We start from the raw sequence: 22,603 nt of genomic DNA on the forward strand, positions 1-22,603 counted from the left end.
TCGTAAATATTTTGTGGCTCAATAAATGAATGGCAGATGGTGAATGAACTCTTTCATTTTTAAAAAGATACCCATCTGCTTTACTTTACTGGATCCCCATCATTTTTTGTTAGGAAGAAATAACCCTGTCACTGTGGACTGGACTGGGGGAACTCTCCCAAACTCAGAACATGGGAGGCTAGACAGCATCATGGTACCTTCAAGCCAGAACACAATTGCTTGAATCCTACTGTCTCCCATTATTTGCCTTTGACCTTGGGCAAATCCCTTAACTTTCTTAAACTCCTACTTTTTCATCAGGAAGCAAACTGGTGTCATTTTAGGACCCATGGGTATTAAAGAGGTACAATAAGGACCGAAGTGGAAACAAATGTTTCAACTTTCAAAATAGAGAAAGAGGGCGGAATCTGAAAAACTAAATACCGCTCATCTTCGCACCGACCCGGGCCAATCTCTTTCATCCACCGATGCAAGCAGTCATTTCTTCAAATACTCCCCGAGTCCCTGGGCACTATGCTGGGTAGGCCCTGAGGTGACAAGGATGAGTACCTGCTCTCATGGAGCTGTTTCTGGATTTAACACGGCGGCTACGCTGGCAGGTGAGGAAAACGTGTTGACACAGATGCTTTAAGTGCCCTCAGCAAGATACGTCCCACGGCACCCTTGTGGAAGACATGGAGAGCCGTGACCGGCAGACAGCTGCGTGGATTAGGAAGCTACACCCCGAGGGTGGCATTTAAAGGACAGAGGTCAGCTTGGGGAAGGCTTCTAGGACATGCTTTCTCCTCGGCCCTCTTCGTCAGTATTGTTGTCAGCGACTAAGGGGGGCTGAAGAAACGCTCAGCAAATTTATAGGTGACATGAGATCCAAAGATCTTTACAGATTTTGGTCACAGGCTAAGGCTAATAAGATTAATTTTCATCTAATAAGTCAGAATTTAATGCTTCTAACACTTGAGCCAAAGAAAGAACATCAATAAAATAAGTGCAGAACAGGAGAGACATGGTTTAACGGCAGTGTTGGAGTTGACAGAAGGCTCAGGATGTCCAAAGTGCAATGTGTCTATCAAAAAACAAAAAACAAAAAACAAACGAAAAAAAAACACAAAAAAACCAAAACACAGAGACAAGCAACCTCACCTAATGTTATCTGAGAATGGGTTAACAGAAGCATGACTCACACAAAGCCTTTAGTCCCACTCCTCTCTGCTGAGACAAGTGGAGGAGAGAACGTCCAGAGAACTGACCAGGCTGGGGGAGGGATTGTGCATTATGTCGTAGGAGGAGTATTTGAATCTGGAATATGTAAGAAAGATTTAAGGAACAGGGTGATGAGACATGGGAGCCCCCTTTGAATATCTGAGCAAGGGGCTAGACTCTGTCGGTTCTGCTCTGCAGGCCCCAAAGGGTCAAACTACAAGCGATGCATTCAGTCTATAGGACCATGGAGACAGATTGGGCTCAACCGAAGTAGGCTTCCCAGCCTTTGAGCCTTTTGAGGCTGGAATGGGCTCCGTCCCGAGGCGGTAAGTTTCCACTAGTGCAAGGGCTGAACAGAGACTGATAGGCTGGGCCCCTGTGCAGGGGACGGAAGCTCTAGCTGGGCAGCATCTGAAGTCCCCACAGGGATGGGCTCGGACAGCACTGGGGTACTCTAACGATCACCACCCACGGCACGGTGTTGACCAGATGATCCGACTAGAGAGGATGCACAGTATACAGGAGTGCTTTGGAAGCCCCGAAGTTCTCTCAAGACGGAGGGGTCATTGTTGTCACTAAACACATCATTTCCAGAATGTACTTCTTTTCTAAACAAGGCACGGCTATGCCTGCAGTTTGTTTAGGGGTGAGAGGTAGGGGAGGCTGGTATGCTCCGCCTTGCCCACTAAGGGTGAATTTCCTCGTGTCTCCATGAAGATGGGCATCTGGGAGAGAGGGATGGGGGGGATGCTCATTGCCTCTCACTTCCCCCTTTCTAGGCAGGGCTGCTGGTAACAGAGGAAAGCACAGAATAAGAATAAATCAAACCGGTCACTTGCCAGCATCCCGAGAGGCCCCCCGCTGAGAGGCTGCTCCCAGGGCTCAGGGAGGGGGCAGGGGCAGCAGAGAGCAGATCTGGTCTGAGCAGGACAATGATTCAAATTCACTTAGCTCCTGGGGGCCAATTGGGCAAACTCTGCATTTCCTCCAGGTTTGGAGAATGAATGTTTACCACCAAATACATCCTCTTTTCTAGCCAGGAACTTCCATCTCTCAAGAACTGAAGCTCCGAGGGAGAGACCCCCCACCTCCCCAGCAGCTGCCTCAGGGGCTAGGGGAGGAGCACTCTGGAAATTCTGGCTTGGCAGCAAACTGGGACAGGGTGTGGGGACGGTACTGCACCAACACAAGGACTGTCCCTTTCCAACAAGGACAACTGAGGCACAGAGGAGGAGAGGCAAAGTTGAACAATGTCTTGAGAGTTTTTGGGAAGACCAGAAAAGTCTCGGAGAGCAGAAGGAGCAGGGAATCTGAGGCCCTGGGTTCGATACTCCCTCTGTCGATGATTAACTACATGTTTGGGGGCAAGTTTCCCGATCTCTTTGGTCCTTGGTTTTCTGATCTGTAAAAAGCAGGGGTGAATACCTACTGCAGGGCTGTCAGGAGTAATCAAGAGAAGGGGGTGGGGCACCTGTGCTGCTCAGTTAGTTAAGTGTCTGCCTTTGGCTCAGGTCATGATCTCAGGGTCCTGGGATGGAACCCCGAATTGGGCTCCCTGCTCAGTGGGAAGCCTGTTTCTCCCTCTCCCTTTCCCCTCTTCACCACTCCTGCTCGTGAGCTCTCTCTCGAGTAAATAAATGAAATCTTTAAAAGAGAAAAGGGGGAACAAGGTAGTGACTAATGGATGGCGAAGGGCAGCAGCATTCCCTGGAAGGAGAGGGGGTGCTGTGAGAGCCTCCCCAGGCTCTCTGGGTTCTAGGGTTCCACCTTCTCTAACCTTAGGGTCCTTTCTTGGGGTAAAGCCCTGGGGCCACCATTCCATACCCTTTCCTTCCATGAAAGCTAGAACTGCTGGACTTCTCTCCATCATTCAGCTGGAACCAGCCCTGCCTTAAGCTTGGAGGGCAAGGGCCCTGCCCAGATACTTGGTTTAAAACACGTTGAGATGAAAGTTCATGATCCCCACCCCATCCTAAATCAGAGTGGGACGAGTTGACGTTCGTGAGTTGCGTGTAGAGGAAGGCAACATCTGCAGGCAGGTCCGGCAGCCTTTCTGACAGTCTAGTCCGACCAGGAAAATGGGTAGGAGACGCTTCACGGTGCGATTTGAGAAGCTCGACTCACCTACCTATCCCCGTTGTCCGCACTGTCATTGGAATGCCCATCCGTGCTTTTGTTTCTGCTAAGCACTACCCCTCCCCAGCTGGAGGAGGAGAGTGATCCCTGATGTTCTAATGAGCTAATAAAATACCTCTATAGGCTTTCACATTCAACAGTCACCCCGTGCAATAAGCTGGTGTCGTCCCCAATTTGCCTGAGAAAACTGAAGCCCACAGAGACAGAGACCACAGACTGTGTGTGTAAAGGTTGGGCGAGAACCAAGAGAATGGGAAGATCTCCCCTGCCCCGGCCCCTTCCTCTGCTCCATCTTCTGGTCAAGTGACAAAGGGGACAGAGAGGAAGGAGCCAGAATCAGGTGGAAGCGTTACTTCTCAGCCATGCTGGGCGTGAGGGATCTTCACACAGTTTCTTGCCTCCACTGCGGCCCAGTGAATCACCATCCCCCAAGAGGCGATCCGCACACAAATCATTCTCTAAACACCGGTCACAGGCGATGGGAGTAACGGTCCTTCCGTGTGGAGCCCAAGCAGGAAGTATGGGTGGTTCTTGAACTGAAGGCGGCCCATGCTGCTGGCTTCACTCCCTCCGAGGCTGCTGAGGGGCCTGTGCCCCAGCACCCCATCACACAGGGCTCCAAGCCTTCCATCACCAGCTGCTGTCAGCCTCCCCTCAGGGCTCCCCTCTTTTGCTCCTGGGCAGTGGGGGCCGGTGGCTCAGCATGAGGAACGACTCCGGAGTCCTTCTAGCACTCCACAGAGGTGGTTCATGGGAGACACTGGCATCACGTAGAACGGAATCCCACCTTTGCCACTCATTACTGGCCAACCCTGGATCCGGAACTTCACCTTTCGGGGGTCTCAGTTTCCTGGTCTGTGATGTGGTGATGATGCTTCCTGCCTCCCACCACCATGGTGAGGACTTGCTGCCTCCTCCAGGGGATGCTGGCTGAGCCTTGGCAGCGGTCAGGTTGCCTGCTCAGTGCTCCCACGGCCCCGGGCATGCTGTGCAGTCACATGGACAGACTTGCCTCTCTCCAGGACTAGCCTGCAGGCCCTTGCAGGGCAGGGCTGGGTCTTTTCTGTTTACTCTTGCAGCCTTGGGGGTTGACAGAACACCTCTGACCAAAACACCTCTTGAAGGCAGGGATGACTGGTGTGGAGGAGGTCGGCTTCCCCTCCAAAGATAGCTTTTTGGCTGCAGGTTTACCTTCTCGACATTGAAGGCCTCAGGCCCAGCAGGGAAGTCAGAGTTGCTGACTGCACACTTCCGGAACGGGCATCCAGCCCAGGGCTGGGAGAATGGGACAGAGCATGACACGCTGGCCCGAGCATTTCTTCTTGATATGCCTCCCTGCCTGTGTGACGTGGGCAAGTTACTCAACCTTTCTGATCCAGGGCCCTCACCTATAGAATGGGAGCCCCAGTACCCACGGTGCAGGGTTGTTGGAATTAGATGGGATAATAAGTGCAAAGCAGCCGGCACTTATGAGACAGTGTATGGTAGTTACCATTAATAGACTCCCCAGCCTGCAGCCCACACTCAGAGTTGGTCTCTTTGGCTTCTGTTCCATGGGCTGCCTAGGGGGTCCTGCCCTTATGAAGGGGACCCGCTCTCTTGTAAGCACCCCGGGGGAATGGGGTAGGCTTGGGCTCAGGCACAGGGAGGGGGGTGGTGGTGTTGCGGGCAGTTCCCACAACTGCCCACAGTTCCCAGAGGAAGTGTATGACTCAGTTCATCTAAGCCTCAGTTTCTCCATCACGGACAAATGGGGCTCATCATCTCTGTTCTCAAGGCTGTAGTGAAGCCTCATGCGAGGGTGAGTGGCACACAGCGAGTGCTCAGTAAACCTTGTTTCTAAGCATTTTGCTTATCTTATTCCTTTCTACTAGTCTTCCCTCCAAATCCAAACTCCACTCCCTGTCCCCACCTTGCCCCAGACGCCCCAGCTCCCACACTGCCCATATCACACCCTTTCCCCCCCGATGCCTGGCCTCGCTCTTTGTGACTCCAATACCCAAGAATCTCTCAGAGTCCTTTCTTCCCACCTTGGACATCGTAGGCCTGCAGCTTCTCAGTGTGACTCAGCAAGGCCACTCCTCCAAAGAGGACACCCCGGTCTTCTAAGCCCTCCATCTGACCCGGGCAAGGAGGGAGCCTCCCATCCCCGGTGCCCGCCGCACCAGGCCACAGAATCATTGTGTTCTGGAGAACAGGGGGGCTGCAGAGGCCTGGCCCATTAGGGGCTGCTGAGACTCCAGCAGGGCTGAGCTGGGCTTGTTTGGGAGCTGGTACTCTGTGCGGTACCCGGGCAAGCTGGCAGGGAGGGATCTGGTTCCCTCACAGCCAGGACAGAGTCCAAGGACCTGGAAGGAGGTTGGGGCTCGAAGCTATTTGGTAAACATCAGGTTTGGCCTGATGAGGCAGCAGGGGGCAAGGCCAAAAAGTGATGTTTTTGTGGGGAGGGCACAGCTCCCAGGGTGCTCCAGGCCTGGTCCTGCTCCCTGACCCTGGTTTTGTCTCTGGTACAGCACCCTCCCCTTCTGTTGTACCCTGATCAGACTCTGCTGTGTAGGGTTGCCTGAACATGCCCGATGATTTACATCCTTCTGCCTCTGCTCCCGCAGCTGCCTCAGCAGGAAATGTCCACGTTCCCCCCGGGCCTGCCTCCCTCTCGACTATGTGTAAACCTACCCTGCTTTCAAGCCTCAGCTGAGCAGTAAGTCTCCCGAGAAGCCTTTCCCAATACTCCATACCCCCTCAGACCTAGGTAGCCTGTGTATGCCTCTAACCTAAATGCCTGTAACACTTTGGGGCTCTTCATTGTCTGTCTTCCTGAGTGCACTGACGTCCCAGCCCCCATCACCATGCCTGGCTCACGGTAGGCTCCCATGTGTTTGTTAAATGCCTGAATTGCTGACCGAGCGAGTGGATGAGAGAGAGAGAGGTGTCGAAAGGTTCAGGGATCCAAAATTGGGGAGGGTCGACAGGGGCTCCTCTAAATGCCCCCCAAACCCCCAGTCAGCGTAGGAAGGGGAAGGACTGGCTGGAAGGGGCCCCTGGAATAGCAGGCCTGGGTCACCTACATTCTGATCCCAGGGCACACTGGATAGAACGAACCACAGGAAAATGACTTCGTGGTGTAAAATGAGGGGTCTTAGTTAATTAATTAGTTTTAAAAGGGTTTGCAGGCAGTGGTTTCAAACTGAGGCTTGTAAAATGTTCACTGGCCCTGTCCGCACTTGTGGGGTGTTAGTGACATGCGGCTGTTGGGTGCAAGGCTGTGAACTTAAATCTGAGCCTTGCTTCCCCGCTTTGGGCCCTTTCCAGGCAACTGTCTGCTCTCTCCCCTTCCCACCCATCTCCGGAGGACCCCTCACTTGTGTAACAGTCCCAAACCGCTGATTTCCAGTAGGTCCATTAGGGGGTGTATCAGAATCTCAATGTGTGTGTGCCTCTTTGGGCCTCGAGTGTGTGCCCACATGTGTGTGTGTGCATGCGTGTGCAAGGGGTATGTTCACGGCTAGAGACATATTTGATATGCCTATCATACTCCTAATAAAAAGCAGTGTAATGAAAGTTCAGCACAATCTTGGCTCCTGAAGACGTACAGAAGAGAGCGAGTGAATGCTCAGTGTCAGGGTCGTGGAGGTGAAGAGGTCAGGGAAGACTGCTCTGCTTTTCCTGCCCACACTTTCAACAACCCTGTGGGGCGGGGAAGGCACACATTATTCCCATTTTACAGATGCAGAAACAAAGACCCCAAATGGACTACAAGCTCATCAGGACACGGACTGTGCATATTGTACATCTCGTACTTAGCACAGTTTTGGCAAGCTCACAGAAAGCACTCAGTATTTCTTGAATGGATGCGTGGATGGAAGAAACAGTACTGAAATGACGGGCCCAAACGTATGCCACGCATCAGCTGTGGAGCTGGGACAAGCTCTAGGATTCCTGAATTTCTGCCATGTGGGGTCTCCCACTCCTCCGGACAGCAAACTCCAAGGACAGCAAGCATCCTTGGGCCCTCCCTTGCCCATCTCCCTCCTTCTAGACCCTGTAGACACCTAAGCTTCTAGAAGATCACACCGGAAAGGGAGGCAAAGCAAGTTCAAGTGCTCCCTGGGCCCGCTGCGGACTTTGATCACCTGTTCCCTGATTTATTTTAAGCTCTGTGTACTTGGGCCATTAACTATTTTTGTAGCTGTTTGGGGCAATCACCCTGCTTGGAGGCAAGAGGATAGACAATGAGATCTCTGTGTTTTGAGTAAATTTCAGAACTCAGGTGTAAGTTCATCAAATTAAAAAAACCTAGACAAGACTGGTAGAGTATTTATTCACAAGCTTAAAAGTCATATTGCTAGCCCACCACCTCCTCAGCGGGGGTACCAAGGCCCCCTGGTCAGACCTGAAGGTTGTTTTGCCTCTGACACAACGAGGAATGTAGGTCTTGAGTGAGTTGGAGCTCAGGGATACGTCCAGCTGAAACACATGGGTGGCCCAAACAGGCCAGGGACAGAGGTCATTGCACAAAGAGAAGAAAGGCCCAGCAAAAAATAAAAAAAGAAAGAGAAGAGTCCATTTTGAGGAGTCAAAGCAAGGGAAGGCAGGTCGCCCATATGGTCCCTGGGGTGTTGCCCCCAGGGGCAGAGGGACCCGTCAATCACGGCCAGAGAAAAGGCTTAGGGGGAATTTCAAAGCTGCTGAATTAACTCTATTGCTGCAAAGCAAAAGGCAGGGGGGCTCCAGCCCTTAAAGAGATGAGAGGAATGTAAAGTGTGAAAACATCTGAGCTCTGCCCGGCACAGCTGCATGGCCTGGCTGGGGGCCATTCACAGCTAGGGGCCCCAGCCACCCCCTCTGCCTCCAGCTAATGAAACCAGCATGGGGATCCTAATGACTGATCAAAGCCCATCCAGCTTCCCCAGGACGTCTGCTCTCCTGGCCCTGCCCAGAGTGGGAATGGTGCTGTGAGAGGGAGGGGAAGAAGGTACTTGGTGGTTGGGCGAGAGAGGCGGGTCTGGCCCAGTCTGACCTTCCCCTCTCCTGGCTGGCCTAAGCCTTCGCCTTCTTCTTGCCAGAGAGGTGAGACAGCATCATTCTGACTCCAGATCTCCAGGCACAGTTTTCTGGGTCCTGAGCACCAGTCTCCTTACTCTGAGGGGTGGCGGGAGGATGCAGGGGGACAGAGGAACACAGCTTTTGTCAAAGGGCCCCAAGCCAATGTATGACTTCCTTCTGACGTGAGCTTCTGGTGCTGGTCTGACTTTCCCCGCCTGGCCCCTCTCTGCTCACTAACGAGGCTGCATCCTGGGTGAACGACCAAAACCTTTTTAATGTCACCCATCATCAAGTCATGCTACTTTACATACCAGTTTGTTCCTGAAGGGGAAACTGGGTGCCCACACCCACAGGTGGCTGGGCCTAGTGGGACAGACTGGGACCTTCCAGGATGTCTGCTTTCTGGTCAAATGCTCATGCAGCCCGACAAGCGGGGGACACACAGACAGAGGAATACTAAACACTGAATACATACACAAATAGACCAGATAAAATATTTGTCTTGCTTAGAAGCCAAGGGCAAAGATATTTGTGGAACGGTAGGTATGTGTCTGTGTTTGAGGAAGCGGGGGCGGGGGAGGGTGCTCATAGCAGGAGTTGGTGTGTGGGGGGAGGGCGAGGGAGGGGAAGCTGTTGCTTTCACTACTAGATCCAAATGCTTTCCTGAAATTGCTGGTGGAACTGCAGAAGGGAGAACTTTGCTCGGTGGTGACATTGCATCTGGAGTGTTCCAGGAAGGGGAAGAACCTGAATGACATTCAGAGGTGAAGACAGAGTCCATGAAGGAAGTGTATACGCCCAGGCATGAGGGGATGGCTGTGTTACCTCGAAAAGTCTGGGAGGGGGACTTGCTGGGATGGGAAGAATAGTAGAGAACATAGCTTTTAGAGTTCCATTAAGAGCAGCCAGGGGCTTGGGGCAGTGGGAGGAGGGGGCTGGGAAAGTCCAGGTGACAGATGGCCAGGCTGCTGCTGGAATGCAGAAGGAGGAAAGAGAGTCATGTAGGAATTAACAGCGTATATTGAACGCGGGGGGGGGGGGGGGGGGGCGGGGACCACACACCTAGCTCGTATGCAGGTCTCCCTGGAGACAATGTTTTCATTAAATAATCACTGTAGAAATCCACAGTCCCCAGTGACTTGCCCCTACCTCTCAGGGCAGAATGTGACTCAGGACTGATCTAGACCACTCTGGAATCAAGGTACTGTGGCCAGACAGTAGAGGGCGCTGTGACTCTAACAGAAGTTAACCAGAAGCCACCAGAAGGAGGAAGCAGGCCACAGGAAGGGTTCCAGTGGGTTGTTGGGTTTGCGCTGTCTAAACTCTGGTTGGCCTTTAGTGCCCAATAAACACAGAGTGACATCCATATAAGTAATCGCAGGGTTTCCCCAGGATGGACTGAAATAGAACGGAGGGGCCAGAAGCTTCTTTGGCCATCATACCATTTGGCTTGTGCGCAGATAGCAGGGGGCCATAACCATTAATGCTTCTCGCCTGAAATGGGAAGAAAAAAAAGCCTCCCTCATTTTTAATAACTTTATTCCCCAAACTTCAAAAATGAAATTGCCAAGTTAAGAACTTGCCTTGAAAAAAAAAATTCTAATTTATTATAAAGAAGGTCCGGGGCTTGGGAATTTTTTAATGCAGATTCCTAATTTTCCAAAGTGAGATTCTCCTGTGCATTTGAATAGATTATGCTCGGTCTTGCTAGCCTTTAGCACAACGGGAACATTATTAAAACGATTGCATGGGTCTCAGAGGAAGGGCTCTGCTTCTCGCTTCCTTTCTCATTTTGGGGACTTCGTATCAGAGACTGTCCATTTTTGCCTGTGGAAGAAACTGGCTTTCCAAGGAGGTGAAACAGAGAGGAGCTCTGCTGTCCAGGCCTTGAGGAAACAAGTGAGACCAGATCCAAAAGTAATGAGATTAGACCTAAAGGAATCGGAGGAAGTGGGGAATCCTTCCGGGAGAGCCCCGTTTAGGAAGGGACTCCCCTGTGTATGTGACCCATGTTCCTATTAGGCCCGGCTTTCCTGAGGACACTGAGTGTCAGAGAGCAGCTGGTTCTCTAGGATAATGAGCATGATGAGGGCAATGGAGCAGGGCTTCCCCTGAGAAGTTGGGTTCAGCCTCTTGAAAGCAGAAAGGGAAGAAGGCAGCAAGTTCCCCAGCAGAAGACTCACACAGAAGACATTCTGATGTGGGAGACCCTCCTAGGAGCCCCCAAAGAGTGTGGAGAGGGGACCCTACCCCTTCAAGAGCCAATCGGCCTCAAAGTCTAGTTCTCTCTGGAGAGGACAGCCTTCCCTGAGGGGGAGTCAGAGGTCTTTGCTCTGTGGATCTCACTCACGTCTACCATCCCGTCCAGGCCGTCTCTGCCTGTATGACTCCCCACGACTCGTCAACCTGAGTCAGTTTCTTTGGGAACCGAATTGGCTCAGGGAAGGCCCATGGCAACCCAGCCATAGCCTAGTGGCCTAGCAAGGCTATCAGGACCCCAGATTTTGGCTCTGTCACTTGACCAGGGACAATAGCACTTCCTGTCAGACACTTGTTCCTGGGGCCCTGGGGTTACAAATGGATGTGTGGCTTCCTCAGGGATAAGTATTCCTTTGCTGTAAATGGATTTCCCAAGGTGAAGTCCTGGGGGCTCCTCAGAGAGGAGAGCCTTGTGACAGTCCCTGCCCAGGGCGTCTACTCGGAGGCCCTAGGTAGGGACCCAGAGCCTCGCTCCCTCCCCCAAAAGGCTTGAGCTGCTCACTGGTGACTTCCGGGGGGCTGAGGGCCCGAGAGCTGTGGCCCCACCTCCATCACGTCCCTCAGCAGCTGGGATGTATTAGTTCTCAGCTGTATGCTAAGAATTAAATTAGGCTCCTGTACTTAACGACGCCTGGATCAGCATTCTTGGACCACAGAGGCCCTGCTGCAGCTCTCCTGCTAATCCCCACCAAACCCAGACTTCTCCCAGCTGCCCCAGCAGGCAAAACAAGGCTTGGGGCTGGCGGGAGGGAGGCAGCAGCCACCAGCTGTGCTGGTCCAATGCTCTCTGACCTCTTGGCCCTGCCCTCGTTTGTCCCCGAGCCTCACGTATGAGGCCTTGGCACCCACCACCTGCTAAGGATAGGAAGTGACCCCACGTCCATCCCCCATTTCTACTGTGAAGCTAGGAGAGTAGGATCCAACTACAAAAGAAACGGAGCCGAAGTGCTTGAATTTATCGGGACCCTGGGGGTCCCCAACACTGCCCAAGTACAGGAGAGGATGACGTCTGTGTCCGCTGAGGGAGGAGGAAGCTCGTTCCCCATGATGGCCTCTGTGTTCATAGGTCTCCACAGGCCAGGCCTCCTGCATTTCATTCTGACTATGGAGGGGAGGGTCCGACGTGGTGTCGCACGCCTGGAAGCTTTCAAATAGAGGGACCACGTAAATGCCGAGTCTGCCCCTGCGGTCATTCGTGGAAAGCTCCGGATGTGGGCAGGGGCTTGGCCACATAGGAGGCGGGGTTGGGGAGAGCCGAGGAAGGGGCGTGGAGCTGACGTGTTGGAGCACGGGTGGGGATAAAAGGATGTGTGTTTGAAGGCTGGGGAATGACAAGTGCTTTTGAATTTCCGGCGGGGAGAGGAGTCAGTGGTCGTCTGCAGGCTGGACGTTCTGTAAAGGGGTGATTTGGGGGGGAAAGGGAGAGGTGGGGGAATCAGGGATGGATGGAGCAGCGGCTGTATGCTCACACCAGGCTGGGGGTGTCCAGATCCTCGGATCTAACGGGAGCAAATTCAGTCCACCCTGCGTCTGCATCTTAATATCCCCCTTGTGCTGCACAGACCTGCTATGTAGTCCCTGAGAATGGCTGTGTGTGAAATGCACAGGAGCGAGGGGCATTAGGCAGAGCTGCTGGTCCCCTGCACACAGTCGGCTTTCACTGCTCATTTGCTGGGTGAATGAGTGAATGAGGGCTCTAGCTGGCTCCGTGCACATTACAGATACTCCGTGCCCCCTTACCGAAGTAGTACTGACTTGAGAGACCAGGGGAGAGAAAATAGGAGGGAGTGAAGGTAAGGGCAGGAGAACCGAGGCCTCTCTGACCACATAGCCACATCACTAACTCAGGGTCTCCAGAGAACCAAGTGTGGAGAGAGGTGAGCATGGGGAGGAAGCACGGGTCGGAAGGGATGGGTTGGAAGGACCAGGGGAGCCCAACCCACAAGAGCTGGGCCGGACCTGCAGATGGAGGGGAGGAGATGACAGCAAGGCAGCACGAAGATGCCACCGTCTAAAGAGGGGCAACCGGGATGGAGTCTCAGGAGAGCTCGGGGGGCTGTTGTGTCCAAGCTGAGGGATGGAAACTGGGAACCAGGAGGAAAGGGTTGGAGGATGTACAGATACAGTCCTGGCCTTTTTCTAGCAAGAAGCCAACAGAATCCTGAACAGAAGGGTGATTCCTGGAATGGGCAGGCAGAGTAGGATGGGACAGAAGGCTCCAGTGGCCAGTAAATGAGGGATCTGCTTCAAAGGAACCTCTGACTAGGGTTTCCCGGGATACTCAAGAGCAGACTCGATTCACAGGCATCTGATCTCCCCGCGTGAGGGGTTGGGTGCGTTTGTCTGATGCTCCAAGTGGGAAGCAGGCTGAGAGTGGGGAAAGGACCATGACTGGGGGCTCAAGACCATGGTCCCCGACGTTGGTGGCAGAGCTACCCAAGTAGGATCCAAACCCGGTTTTCTCAAAAGCAATGGTCCTCCAGGGGCTTGGAGACCGGCTCTCCAGATGCGGGAGAAGAGCCCAGAGTGTAGCCAGGAGGTAGCTGGGGGAGGCCTCGCTCTGTCCCGCCCGGGGAAGGCCACCGCACCCCCTTCCCATCATCTGGTCAGTCGACACTCACCTGTGGGCTGTCCTGGTAGGGTGGGGGAGGGACATTCTGCGTGGCCATCATCGTCAGAGCAGGGGCTGGGGAGGCATGTTGCATCATGGGATTGATTCACATCGAGGATCTGTGGCAGGAGAAAGGGGGCCGCACCGTTAATAGGCTGAGCGCAGGGAGCCCTGGGGACCGGCCGGCTCGACATATTCTCAGGCCAGGCCACCTGGACTGAGGGCCTACAGCAAGTGCTGGAAGCCCTTTAGGGAGAGCTAAGGGGAGAGGCCGGGGTGGGGAGGGGCTTTCTGAGCCATTTTGACTTAAAAGAAACGACATTCAAATCACATGTGAAACAACCGAACACACCCCTCCCCCAGCCATGCTTTGTACAGCATCAGCTGGGGCCTGGTGGGCGGGGAGGGGCAAGCGAAGGGGAGCCTGGCTGGCAGCACAGCGCTGTGCTGGCGGCAATTCGGGTATCCCCCAAGACAAGGGCGCTGGCCCTTTCCCAGGCTTCTGGAACAGCCACCTGGGCTCTCAGGGGTAGGAGGTCTCCTGCCCTAACTCTTCCAAGTCCCACCTTCCTACCCCAGGGTCTGTGAGCACAGGCTAACCCCTCCCAGGTGTGCTCGTCACACCCCCTAGTGGCCGAAAAGGGAGGTAGGGGCGCAGGCGGGCTCAGACTGGAGGGTGGGGTGGCGTGGGGTAGCCAGGATAGGGGGACCAGTTGGTCTTCAGGGAAGGGAAAGAGGCTCAGGGACATCCGAGAGCCTGGGTGAGGCTCCTGTCACTTGCTGAGTTTTTCTAGGTGTGTGCTTGTGACTATGGAGCTATGGATATGTCTGCGACGTTCTTTTAAGTAAGCCTCCTTAGCCTGCATTCAGTACGAAGTGACCAGCATCTTGGGGCCAGAAGAGCAGAGCCAAGACCACCCCCATCTTACAGACAGAGGAGGGGACAGAGGGTGTGCAGTGGGGGTGGGGCAGTGCTAGCGAAGCCGGGATTGGACCCGACTCTCCAGGTGCCCTGTCCCTGGCTGTCCTGCACGGCACCACTCTCTACCCATCACCAGTAAGTGAGCTGCCCCTCCTGGGCCTCAAGGTTTCTTCTTGAAATGGAACGTGGTGCTGTAAGTGGAGACAGCCTGGCAATGCTCCCCACCCCAAGGAAACGGAACGCCCAGAAAGCCGTTGAGCTACACTAGATGCCCTGAAATATTTAGAGCTGGAAACCACAGGCTAGTTGCCTGCCGCAGGTCTGCCCATCATGGGGCCTGGAAACTCCTAAGAACCTCTGTGGGGCGAGACACCTGTGCTTCTCCTGGGTGGAGGGTGCTGATGAGCTAGAAACATTTGTGAGCACAGACTCAGAACTTCCTCCCCTCTCCCTGAGAGCACTGTCCCACTGATGCCTTCCCATGCCTTCCCTAGGGTCTTCTGGAATGTTCACATATGTGAATTCTGTGGTAATCTCAGGGTGTTTAAAGCTGCCTAAGGGAAGGGCCTGGTCTCTAGCACCCTGAGGGTGTGTGTGTGTGTGTGTGTGTATGAGACAGAGTAGTGGGTGTTTTTTCGTTATTTTTCAGGAAAAGGAGGAAGTAGGAAGGCTGGCCTGACCCAAGTCTCTGGCTATGCTCGGACCTTAAGTGCGTGTGGAAACACGGGACATGTAGGTGTTCGTTCACGGACTATTTATTTATCAAGTGTCTTCTACACGCTAAGAGGTGTGGGAGAATAAACAGGAGGAGGCAATCTCTCCTCTCCAAGGAGACTTATCAGTCAGGGAGGTGATGGCCCAGCAGGCAAGAAGAAAGAGAAATGAAGGTTCCGGAGGAGACAGCAAAGGGACAGAGGCCTTCTGCTGGGCCTGCAGGGCATCCCCTTGGCCTCTCTGCCACCTCCCCTGGCTTTACCTCAGATGACAGACCATCAGGATGTCTTTGCAACAAAAACACTCAGGGTCTCCCCACCTCACGCACACACAAGGCACCCAGACCCATGCTGTATTTTTGCCAAGAGTGTCAGAAGGGAGCCCTCGGGGGAGCCCATCACTTCAGGCGGGAAAACCAATGTCTGTCTTCGTGGCTGGCTCTTTGTCTGGGTGGCAGTAAACATCCAAGGAAGGCAAGAGCAGAGCAGAAAGTCTTCCCGAGGGAAAAGAGGATAGAGACTCTCTGAGATGTCTGAAGAAACTTCCAGAATGAAGACATTTGAAAGATTAAAATGAGTGTGGAATCTCTTTTAGACACTGAGGGACAAAAGGAAATCAGGATATTTCAGGAGCGTGTTGGGCTCAGCCTTTCCTGGAACTCTGGTAGATGAGGTAACTTTGGTTGGGGCCTTAGGACTTGCCTTCACACCTCTTCCTTGGAGCTTCCTTGGAGCTCCTTGGCCAGGGAGAAAGTCAACCACTGTGGGGCTGTAGTGCCAGCAGCCTCCAGAAGAGGGAGCCTGGGGGCAGAGTCTGGGGTGGGAGCTCCCCAGGCGGTTTCTCTCTTCTCTTAGGGGCAACGGATTCCCTTTAACCTCGGGTTTGGGTCTTGGGGTAACCTCACTTCACGCAGGAGAAAGTCAGTAAAGGCAGAGCAGAGGACATTCAATGAGGAGGACTAGGGCTAAATAGAGGGGTCTTTAATTTGCTTTCTTTTGTTCACTGTCCAGTGAATGGGAGGTGGGGTCATTTTGGAGTTGCTGTCCCTAGAAATATTTGCAATGGCAGGAGGGCTACCCAGCCTGGGGGCAAGGAGAGATGGGTGAAAGAGGTCTGCAGCCAGAAGCAACCACCGACGCCCAGGCTGAGAGAAGATTTTTCAGTCTGGAGTCTGTCAGGCTGGGAGCTGGGGCCAGACCGGCCTCGCCAGAGGACACAAGAACAATTTTCTGAGGACCCAGATGGCCTTTGCCCCTCCCCTCCCCCTCTCTGGGGTCACCACAGGCCACTAGGCCACTAACCCATTGCCCTCTGGGGGCTTCTCCTGCCAGAGAACAGGAGGACTTTTCATCAGGGGCTTAAGTTTCGTCAGTTCTCTGCTCACTCAGGCACGGAAGCTTCTGGTAAGGAGATGCTGGGGGAGACCCCACACCCATCTCTGGAAGCTTGCTCTTTTCTTCACACCACTCCACAAGCACATGCACTCCCCCGTCCCTGGGGAACCCCACTGGCGAAGCTTGGGGGAGCTGAGGAATATGTGGAACCTCACTGGAGAGGGGTGTGGGGATTCAACTTCTCTGGTCTGAAGCTGGGCCCAGTGAGACTCCATAGTGGGTGGAGGGAGCTCCCTGAGCTATCCCTGCGTACCTGGCCCTTTTTACACTTTCTTTGGGAGTCCGGAGGGGAGTAGTAGGCCTGGGCTCTAGAAACTGCAGCCTGCGGCTTCCAGCATTTGTCAGTGGCTCAGAGAGGCTGCTCCGCCCTGTGCAGAGGCCCCAGCGCTCTGTTACCAGACACCAGGACACTCCAGGGAGCGCAGCCAAGACTGCAAATGGAGGATGCACAAGGAATGATTTAGCACCGAGAAATTTCCTATCGAAGGCAGGCTCACGTCAAAAGATTGTTCTTAATGTTGAAAACCTTTATTATAGGACAGCTGGGAGGGAGAAAAAAAAAAACCCTCATGCAACATTCAACCCCACAGTGATCTCCAAGAAGAAATAATGCGTGTCACTGATATTATCAAAAGGAGCTAAAACCGCCATTTTATAGAGCTCAGGAGCCCAGGAAACTGTGATGCACAGGTTGGGGGTGGGTGAGGGGACATCAAAAGACACCCCTTTAGGAAGTAGGAATGGGCAGCTGGGGAGCACCCACTCCCTGTCTGAACTCTTGCTCCCCCAGCCCTGCGAGGTGAGGCCCTGGGTCTGTAGTCCCAACTCCAGTGTGTTGACAAACAGGCTTAGAAAAAAATAGCAAGCTCGTTAGGAAGGAGCTCATTAGGACTTGTTGACATGAAACCCATTAGACCAATTAACATTCCATTAACGGCCTGGGGCACCAAGGGGTTAATGCTGCCCAGCAGTAATTGGGCTGGGGTGCTGGGGTTGGGGGCTCAGGGCCTTAAGGATAAGAAACAAAGTCTAATTGGGAACTCTCTGGCCAGCTGGCCCGACAGCATTTGTTCTTGCCCTCTGACCCTAGCCGAGACTACATTGTATCTGGTGCCCGCTTGGAGGGGGCGGGGATGGGACCGCATCCCTTTGGCTCCTCACAGTCCCGCCTCATGGCCCTAGATGGGAGCCTAGGCGGATGGTGGGCACCTGCCAAGGTGTGGAAGTATTTCCATCCTTTCCTACCCTGATAGTCCTGTTTTCTTCATCCATCCCTGCTCCCACTTCTGGTCCAGTTTCTCTCTTAGCGCCCAGGGAAGCAAGTTCCTTCTCCTCTCCCCCTTATATGTGCATGACCCCCACTTACAAAAGCTCTTTGGAGAAGCTAGAATTCTTGAGGCCCCAGAACCTGATTCATCTGGAGAGTGTTGTAGTTTAGGGCAGAGGGGCGAGGGGAGGGAACACCGGCCCTGGGTCTGTCCTCCTTCCTCCCTTCCCTCCCTAGGAAGGAAGCTAAGACACACTGAGGAAGGCCCCATAGGAGCCCTTCTCTTCTGTCCTCTGACACACAGCAGCAGTATTTTCATTATTTTCCTTCCCTAGCTACACATAGAGGCTGTGGAAGTCCCATCCCCTGCCTGGGCCTCCTTTTCCTCATTTCGTAAATTCCCTCGCTCAAAGCCTGTGCTCAGGGTCAAAAAGTCTGGAATCCTCATCTAGCTCCGTCATGTATCTGTGGCCAGTACAAGTCAAGTTCCCCTCTTGGACTGCAAATGAGGGATTTCACCAGAATATTCTGGAAGTCTTTGCCCATGGTGAGCCCTCCACACAAGCTTGATTGAGTGGAAGGGAGATAGTTGGATTGTAGCTTCATTTCAAAGGCTAGCCAGCTCATGTCTTCTCCTCCTCAGTGCCCATTTGCGAGGGAGGGAGGGAGGCCCCTGAGGCCGGAGAGCCAAAAGCTCTCCTCGGCACCCCCAGCCCAGAAGCCCCTATCCCACCCCCTGACCCCAGGCCAGGGAGGGAGCCCTCTGAGCAGCTGCCCAGGCCTGGGTTCTGACGTCTAGACAGATTTGCAGGAGGCTGAATAACAGAGTGAACTCACCAGGAGAGGCCAAAAGGCTGCATTAGTAACCTGGCTGGCTGCAACTTCTCCCTCAGGAGCTGCCGCCTCGACCCTGGCGCAATCCCCTTTATTTTCCTTCCGCCTAGAGAGCCTAGTCCAAAAATGAGTCTCTGGCCCAGCTCCCTTCCCAGAAGCGGCCTGTAGGTGGCGCCTCGGAGCCCTGCTTTAATTGCATTATATAATAGAACCTGTTTACTAAATCATGTAATCAGTCGCCTTAGGATTTACAGCTTCGGATGTGTATAGAGAATTGGACTTTGAGTCAAATTTAAAAACAAATAAAAATGAGAGGCAGCTGTTGCTGATAGTGTGATATTCATCTTTTGGAAACAAATTCACCCCACTGCTATAAATTATGCCTGGAAAAAAAGTGTTGGTGGTGGGAAGGAGTTGGCTAGGTCTCCTGTGCTGGCAACTCAGAGCGATGAATCTTGAAATAACGGTGTCAACCTGTCACTGATTTCATGTGACTCTGTGGATTTATCTAAAGAAACGCAGGAGTGCGTACACACACACACACACACACACACACACCAGATTTCTTTGCAAAACCCAGGAAGGGCTAGAAATCTCGAGCTTTAGAGGAAACACTGTGGTCACTTTGTGGGGTGTACGGAGTCAGTGCTGGGTGGTGGCGGGGGCAGACCATGGCCGGGATGGTGAAGAGCATGAAGGTGAGAGGGAGATTGTTACTCTGGGCTGGGAAGCTTGAAAATGTGAGGAGGTCTGGTTGACGTGTCTGCAAGTGAGGGAGAAGCAAAGGGTCCTCGAGGAATGAAGGGGAAGGGGCCAGCCCCCCCAGGAGCCGGGTGCTCTAGGAATCGGGGGGGGGCGGAGCTCAGGGGCCGAGGATTCAGGGGACAGGAGTGCTGTGGCCTCGTGGATGCTGCTTTGCCCCATCTTTCTGACCTCGGGTGCTGGGGGTGAATGGAAGTCCTCAGGTCTGATAAGAGCAGGCTCAGAGTGGGGTGTGGGAGCCAGGCAGGTGACTCTACATTACCGGAGGAAGCACAGGTGGAGGGAGACCCTAGCAGTCTTTGCACTCAGGAGCAGACCCCTGTTGTCCTGAAGGCCGGCTGGCTAAAGGTCCAAAATGAGCCACTGCTCCACCATGACCCAGGTCTGCATGGACACTGCACCTGGCACAGAGCCCCAGGTCATTGCAGAATGCCCCAGCCAGAAGGACCAATTCGCTGGTGCCCCTCTGGTTCCTGCTTGGACATCTCCATAGGAAATCATTTTCCAATGACTTCAGCAAGATAGCAACTGAGGCCACTCAGACCCCGTGGCCGCCCGCAGCTCTCTGAGCGAATTGTCATTTACTACCTTTCTGAGAAGCCTACTTGGGCGGTGGTGCCGGGTCATGCCCTATTATGCTGGTCTCCAGGGAACAGAGCGGAGACAGAACAGAAGCCAGTGTGAGCTTTAAGAGATTTGAACATGTCTCTCTCCCCCTACCTTTCTCTCCTTCTCAGCCCTTAACTGTCAAGTGGAGCAAATGGTCTTCGGAAGGGGTAAGAGCCTTCTGTGAAGTCAAAGAAGCCAGAGGCCCTCCTGCTCCCCACACCGGGAGGACAGTCTCTTCCAAATGGTGTTGGTCCTCTTCCCAAGGGCCTCCACTCCTCTCCTTCCCCCACCCCCAAAGCCATTTTGCAGTTGGTCTTCCTCATGGCTGGGTCGACAGATCATTTGTGCACTCTGACCCCAGTGAGAGACCCCGTTCTGGGAGCCGGGGTGGTTAGGAGGCCCCCTGGACCCCTCTTGCTGCAGTTTAGGGAGGGGATGCTCAGTTACAGCAGGCAGAGGGTTCCACTCTGTCCTGGCTATGAGTGGGTCTGTTGGTGGTCACGGACCACAACACCCCCTGACCGCCCTGCCCAGAGTGGAGCCCCCCACCGTGCCCTCTTGCTTCCTGCCATGCCTCCCTGATTCATGCGGGTTCTGAGAACATCAGGGCCCAGACTTTGGGCTCCTCAGGGCTGCCGCCTTGCCCCCGACCGCCCCCACCCAACCCCACCAGTTTGGCTATTTTACAATTTGGCTTCAAACACGTGGACCAGGGTCAGAGTTAGGAGAGTGACTCCTCGTGCTCTGCCCCAGCCCTTCTTTCTTGCCTGCCTCCTGCTTCCCCACACCGGGGCCAGGAAGCGACAGAGCCCTCACTCTCCTCCCTGTCTAGGCTGTCACACCTTTCCCGGCTTCAAAAAGCTGCTGATATATTTTACAAACTGAAACAGCAATTTAATTCCCCCTGATAGCAGCAATTGTCCATTAGATCTTCCTACCGAGGAGCTTTAACAATAATTCCTTTCATCCGACTGCTTGGTTCTTCTTGATCTGAGAATCAATCCCATAAATAGCAGGCAAGAGTTTTCACATTACTCTCCCCCTCCAGCTTTTAGCATTTTGATGAAGATTCTCATCTCCTCTTAAAGCACTTCACAACTTGGCAATTTTCCCCCCTTTGGTTTCTTTAAACAAAATAAAACAAAAAAACAGAAAGGGAGGGGGAAGCATGCCAGTTATCAGGGTAAGTGCCATCCCTGCACGTGTCTCACAGGTAAGTGCTTTGCACCTTTGCCTGCCTGGAGGCAGGGGGATGGCAGCAATGACCTCCAATGGCCACTCCCTAACCGCTGGAAGGGGGTGCTGCTCGCTCCAGAGGGGCCCCACCGTAGGGCCCTAAATTTCACGCTCACCCACAGTTGGGTCCAGCTTTTGCCTGTAATGCTCGACTCTGAGCATTTTCCCATTTCCAGGAAAACCCTCCCCTTGGCGCTGCATCTCAGGAGTGGAGGCCAGGAGGTCATGCTGCTGCCCCAGTGGGGCCCACCTGAAGGTTCCATCAAGAAGCCTCTCCCTAGGCCTGTTGCCAAGTTCCCACCCATGGCTCAGGCAACTCTCGAACCTAGAGCTGGGATTCTGTCCCCTCTGTTTCATGGCCGGCCCCCTTCGGCTCTACCCAAATAGCATGAGTGGGAGAGGTGGGGAGGAACAGGGAAAGGAGAGAGCTAGAGGCCTTTCATTCAATTCTTTCTCTTATCTTTTAAACGTGCAAGCAGTCCCGAGGACCAGGGGCAGAGGAGAGCCCTCCCGTTCTTGGGTAGCTGGAGTGAGGGTGGATTGCCAGGGCACTTGGGAGCCCCAGCCTGCTCCCCCAAGACACCATCATGTGGTCTCCTGTCTGCGCGCGCGTGCGCACGCGCGCGCGCACACACACACACACACACACACACACGCACACACGCACACACACAGAAACAAATCTAAAAATGAACCCAGGGACCGAAATCCCCCTCGACAAACCTGATTCCCAGGTTTATTCTTATTTGTCAAGAGCTGACGGCAGCCGCTGCTCGCTGCTCGGGAACAGAGCTGAGAAAACAACACGGGCCGGGCCCCTGAGGCTCACAACTCAGCAGAGACAGAGGAACAGCTCAGATGCTGGGCAGCCCAGATGGAGGGAGCCAAACAGCCGTCTCCCTGCTGCCCTATCTGCCTCCCTCCCTTTCAGAAATCTTTCTCTTCTCCGAGGCGGGCACACAGGGAGAACGGCGCTTCCGGGGAGCTGGAGAGAGGAGGGAAGACAGGGGTGGGTGTGGGGGGGGTAGCTTCCATAGGGATAAGGGACCCTGATTCCTAGTCCATCTGTCCCTTGTGATGCTCTCAGATTCTGCTGGAACCAGATGCTCTGAGGAGGGTCCGCTGGGCCCCTTTTCTCTCTTAGGAAGATACCACGTCCTCTGGCTGGATGATAGGTGGTTCTGTTTTCTAAAAAATTGCCTCTAGAAAAAAAAACGCTCAAGAGTCAGGGATGTTGAAGCAAGTGGCTCTCTGGGCTCAGTTTATCACAGAAAAGCCACTCGTCCCTGATACTTCCTCACCCAGCTAAGGGATGTCCTTCCTCCCTAGGCCTTTGGGGTGGCCCAGGAGAGCTTGTGAGAAAAAGGAGGGAGACCGAGAAGCATCCACAGCGACAAGGTCAGCTCAGGAAGGAAAGGCTGCCCAGGAGCCTCCCTCCAGCTTGGTCCTCATGGCGGTTTGGAATGAGAACAGGGACACTGGCTCTGTGTTCGTCATCTGTCGGGGTGGGGGGAGCCCCAGGGAAGGGAGGACGATGGCCGCCATGTGCGAAAGACAAAGTGATGCTGGGCAGTGAGCCCGTTCCTGGGCATTGCCAACTGGTCTCCAGCCCC

The 22,603-nt window shown here is 53.8% G+C and overlaps 1 protein-coding gene across 7 annotated transcripts in view; it reads right to left on the bottom strand.

Annotated features, from left to right (window-relative positions):
• Positions 1 to 22,603, bottom strand: part of PKNOX2 (PBX/knotted 1 homeobox 2) — a 307,718-nt gene that overhangs the window by 62,832 nt on the left and 222,283 nt on the right. For all 7 annotated transcript variants that reach the window (XM_046016851.1, XM_046016855.1, XM_046016857.1 and 4 more), the window contains one exon: positions 13,263 to 13,371. In XM_046016851.1, the coding sequence (XP_045872807.1) occupies positions 13,263 to 13,349 (87 nt within the window). In that variant the 5' untranslated portion in view covers positions 13,350 to 13,371. The remainder of the gene's footprint in view (positions 1 to 13,262; positions 13,372 to 22,603) is intronic.

Source organism: Meles meles, chromosome 8, assembly GCF_922984935.1.
Source record: "Meles meles chromosome 8, mMelMel3.1 paternal haplotype, whole genome shotgun sequence".
Lineage (NCBI taxonomy): Eukaryota > Metazoa > Chordata > Mammalia > Carnivora > Mustelidae > Meles > Meles meles.